General features: G+C 39.5%; 1 protein-coding gene across 2 annotated transcripts in view; it reads left to right on the top strand.

Annotated features, from left to right (window-relative positions):
• LOC113800200 (calcium-activated chloride channel regulator 1) overlaps positions 1-5,000 on the top strand; it is a 43,574-nt gene that overhangs the window by 25,402 nt on the left and 13,172 nt on the right. For both annotated transcript variants that reach the window (XM_070142527.1, XM_070142526.1), the window contains exons 11-14: positions 934-1,081; positions 2,037-2,249; positions 2,405-2,512; positions 3,194-3,279. In XM_070142527.1, the coding sequence (XP_069998628.1) occupies positions 934-1,081; positions 2,037-2,249; positions 2,405-2,512; positions 3,194-3,279 (555 nt within the window). The remainder of the gene's footprint in view (positions 1-933; positions 1,082-2,036; positions 2,250-2,404; positions 2,513-3,193; positions 3,280-5,000) is intronic.

The raw sequence follows: 5,000 nt of genomic DNA, 5'->3' as shown, positions 1-5,000 counted from the left end.
ATGCACATGTTTACATACACACACACACACACATACACACACACACACACAAACACACACACACATGGACACGCATACGCATACACACACACACATGCACACACACACGCACACGCATACGCACACACATACACACATGCACACGCATACGCGCACACGCACACGCACACACACATGCACACGCACACGCATACGCATACGCGCGCGCACACACACATAACCTAACATGCCTTCCCCAGACTCTTCGACCTTAAACCTCTCCCTGAAACCTGATTCATATCTTGTTCACTTTGTCTCTCTACCATTTCGGTTTTGTCTGAAGAGGAACTCGTGAAGAGTTCGAAACGTTCCGATTATTTTCAAGTCTCATTATGCCTATTTTCATTTTCATTTTGTGTACATGTTACTATGTTTGTGCTTGCGTTCATATACATACATACACATATATATATGTATATATATATATATATATATATATATATATATATATATATATATGTATATATATAATATATATATATGATAAATTATATAATATATATATATGTATATATATATACACACACACACACACACACACACACACACACACACACACACACACACACACACACACACACACACACACACACACACACACACACACACACACATACACACATGTACATATATATGTGTGTGTATGCGAGTTTGTATGTGTATACACACACAGACACACACGTGTGTATATATATGTATATATATGTATATATGTACATATTTGTATATATATTATATATGTATATATGTACATATTTGTATATATATATGTATATATATGTATATATATATAATATATATATGTATATATATGATATATATATATATGTATATATATTTATTTATACACACCAATGCATTAGTAGTCGCTCCGTTCCCTCTACCCTCATGCAGGAAGGAAGCAGACTCGCAGCTGAGAAACTTGAGCATCGAAACATCCGGGACCTCGTTTCATTTCCTCGACGAGAATTACAGCTTCGATATGGAATCGAGTCTCGACGGCATCTTGGACTTCATACCTTCACGCACAAAGAGCACCGTGGTAAATAGAATTCACTCATGCATTTATATGTGGTAAGGGTGTATGCTTCCTTAGATTTACGCGATCACGACGCAAAGATTCCTGGAAATTGCAGCTAGTATTGTGGGAATATTTATTCTCCTTCACACCCATTTTGTAGGGATAACTATACGTCCTTGTAAGCATAACGGCGCAACACCATTTAGCAAGGTCATTTGGGCATTCTGAATCTCAGTATTACTTAAGGATGGATGTACAATATATAATACATTGTGAGAGATATGTATCTTATTTGGAAACGATTACTCACCGCAGATATATATGATACAGACGCGCACGTACGCACGCACGCACGCACGCACTAACGCTCGCGCGCGCACACACACACACACACACACACACACACACACACACACACACACACACACACACACACACACACACACACACACACACACACACACACACACACACACACACACACACACACACACACAAATCACACACACACACACACACACTCACACTAACTCATTTATGGTACAGAGGAAAAGTCTACCTGTTAATATCAGAATAATCAAACAGATTATTTACCATAACACATAGAAGCTAATATCTATTCAGAAATATGTTGATAATGGTAATGTTAATGATAAAGATAATAATAATAATAATAATAATAATAATAATAATAATAATAATAATAATAATAATAATAATAATAATAATAATAATAATAATGATGATGATGATGATGATGATAAGGATGATGATGATGATGATACTGATTAAAATGATAACGATAGTAAATAAAAGATTATTGTTATTAGTAATAATGATAATAATAATAATGCTGATAGCAACAACAAAAATAATAATCATAACGTTACCAATAAAATGGAAATAATGATAACACTGAATCATAGATATGCGAATGGCAAGAATTTACTGACCCTTCTCGCCTTTCCTTCGACAGCTATACAAGAAAACATTCTTAAAAGTGAGCCCTATGACCTTGCTGGAGGACGAGTTCTTCGTAGACTGTTGCCCGGATGAGATGGGCGTCATCATCGACATGGAGAGCAACAACCCTTCTAAACCGCAGCTTAAACAACCCAACGGGCAGGCTGTTCAAGGACGATTCGAAAAGTTGTTGAATGCCTGGGTGTTCGATGTGACCAAGCCCGAGGTAGGAAGTCCAGGTTGTGCATAAATATTTTTTCTCGTGTCTATAACTACTATTCATCTAGTATCGTCCGAATCATTCCGTGGATATACTTAGTAGTGCTGATAACATTAATACCCAACACTGAAATTTATTGTCTACTGCTTTGTGCTCATCAGTCAGGAAATTGGCTGTGGCATGTTAGGTTGAAAGCAGCAGCACACAGTGTGAGGGTCAGTGTTAAAGTAAAGGCGGATGAGTCCTCCATCATCTCAGTGCGAACTTCGGTGAGTTAAGAACCTACCTGCCTTACGGTAAAGAGTCGTCGGTACGGGTCACAATTTACGATTTTTTCAAACTTTGTGTGTGGATACATTTTTTGCTGAAAAATTAACGGCGATTTTCTGCCGAAGAAATCACTTTTTTTTTGCAAGGTAACTGAAACATTGTCATTTCAGATAGATTTACATAAATGCTACTTTTGGTATTCGTATTTGTTGACTAACTTTGGTCAGAAAGAAACTGCAGTACTATTCACTATACGGAATTACATAATTTTCGAATTCTATCATCTCGCTCTTTTTTTAGCGCAAAAATTTACGCAGCTTTTTAAAATTAAATTTCCTGTGCTCAAGCATCACATATCCATGCACATTGTGTAAAAAAATATTGACCTAGCTAAAAAAAAAAAGTAAGAAGGACCGGATAATGAATTTCGTGATCGTACCGACGACTCTTTACCTTACGTCAAGATGGCCGTGTGTGTGTGTGTGTGTGTGTGTGTGTGTGTGTGTGTGTGTGTGTGTGTGTGTGTGTGTGTGTGTGTGCATGTAGATATGACCTTTGATCCCTATGTTAATCATGGTTGCCGTCTCTGTTCTAGAGTTGACAAAACTGAAATACCAAACTTTGAATATAATCAGCTGATATCTGGCAATGAATCAACATCCATTCAATTGCCTCTACAGATACACGCTTCACCCACTAAGACAAACAGTATCGTTATGGCTGAAATAAAGAAGGGAGTCTGTCCAGTTCAACATGCCAGAATAAGGTCAGTTGGCTATAGATGTTACTCTTCACTCTCTCTCTCTCTGTCAGTGAAAGACCGTGTCTGATTCACTTTACTGACGTGATAGCGAAGCCGTTGGTGATGTCCGTTGCTTATGCGAAGGGCCGGCCGGGCATCGGCTACTCTCTCTCTCTCTCTCTCTCTTAAACATTTACTTATGATTATCATAGATGCATATAGGTTGAAATCAGTGTATTCAGAGTGATCAAGTAAATTTAAAAGTCAACTACCTAAAGGAACTTACTTGAAAGCCCAATCTATTTTTTTCTTTCAAAAGAATAAACAGACGAATTAATGAAATTAGTACAGATAATAATACTAGTTTTTAATGCATATCAAGGTTGTGCAGTTTTGCTCTCTGTGTTGCCTTGTGCGTACAGGAGATTCATAGGTGTTGCTCCCTTGTCGTGTGGTCGCGTCGACGGCACCGATGGTGGCTTCCACTTGAAGTCTATTAGAGTGTACCGCCCTCGTACTTCTCTCTCGGTCGAGTTCTCGATAGATGAGGCACCTGCTGCGCCTGAGCCTCGCAGAGCACTGTAAGAGAACCGACTTCGCGGCGATATTCCAACGAGTCGATGTGATGAAGATTGGTGGCTTCCTAGGTAAACCTGAGAGCAGAGCCTGTTTTTCTATTTCATCCAGCCTGTTGAGGCTGGTGGTAGCAGCAGACCAGGCTTACGAAGGATGCCGTAGGCTTGGTCTGATTTGGGACTTGTATAGTGTGAGAATTCTCTAAGGGTTCAGAGATATGCGACAGAGCTGTCATCTTCAGAGAAGCTATTTCGGAGATCCAGCTGACATGTCTATTAACTCATAATCCATAGTCTATGTCCACACCAAGGATTGAGATCAAGTGGAAGGGCGATGACGCCTATTGGATCTGCGTAATGGCGGGATATAACCATTGCCTGGGTCTTGTTGGCGGTATAACTTGCTAGTGTTAATCACTCGTAGATTGCTTGCAACTTTGAATTCATATTCATTGCTACAGCGTCGTAATCCTCACGCAATCATCAGGATGTTCCCGAAACTTATCATAATTGTAGATAGTATAGATCCATGTAGTATCGATGCATTTCCTGGATACTTCTGGGATGACTGGCCGCCGATGACTAGCTGTGCTCTTCCAGTGCGGTAATCATCAAATAGCCACAACAGCTTTCTGCTCATGTTTCTTCCTTGTAATTAGCGAGAAGCCCGCTGTGCCACACTCAGTCGAAGGCGCCGGCGATGTCGAAGACTATTACTAGATTATCTTGACGCAGCCAGAGCATTCTGCCAATTTTTACTCAGCAGTAGAAAAAGGTCCGTATGTGATCGGGAAGAGCGAAAGCCAAACTGATGGATGTCAGATTGTGGCTTTCCAGATGTTTCATGAGCTATTCGGCAGTTATCTTCAAATACCTTGCTAATGCATAGCACACTGGAGATGGGTTGGTAGTTATCTGGATTTGTTTTTGACTGCTTATAGATGAATTAATCGTGCTTACTTTCTGATGGTGAACTAACAGCTTTCTTCAAAACAAGACATGAAAATGCGTGATAATAGCTGCGGAAAGTCTGTCTGTCTGGTCTGTCTTTGGTGAAGACCAGAGAGTTGTTCATGGCATATTAAGGGTATCTTTGGTGATGTCCTGTTAAACTTCCCATGTCTGCTTTTTCCCTATTACTTGAAATAGTTGTCCCATGGGCTTGGTTAG

The sequence above is a fragment of the Penaeus vannamei genome, chromosome 29 (genome assembly GCF_042767895.1).
Source record: "Penaeus vannamei isolate JL-2024 chromosome 29, ASM4276789v1, whole genome shotgun sequence".
Classification (NCBI taxonomy): domain Eukaryota; kingdom Metazoa; phylum Arthropoda; class Malacostraca; order Decapoda; family Penaeidae; genus Penaeus; species Penaeus vannamei.
Note: the sequence above shows the minus strand (reverse complement) of the source record. Positions and strands in the feature narration are given on the sequence as shown.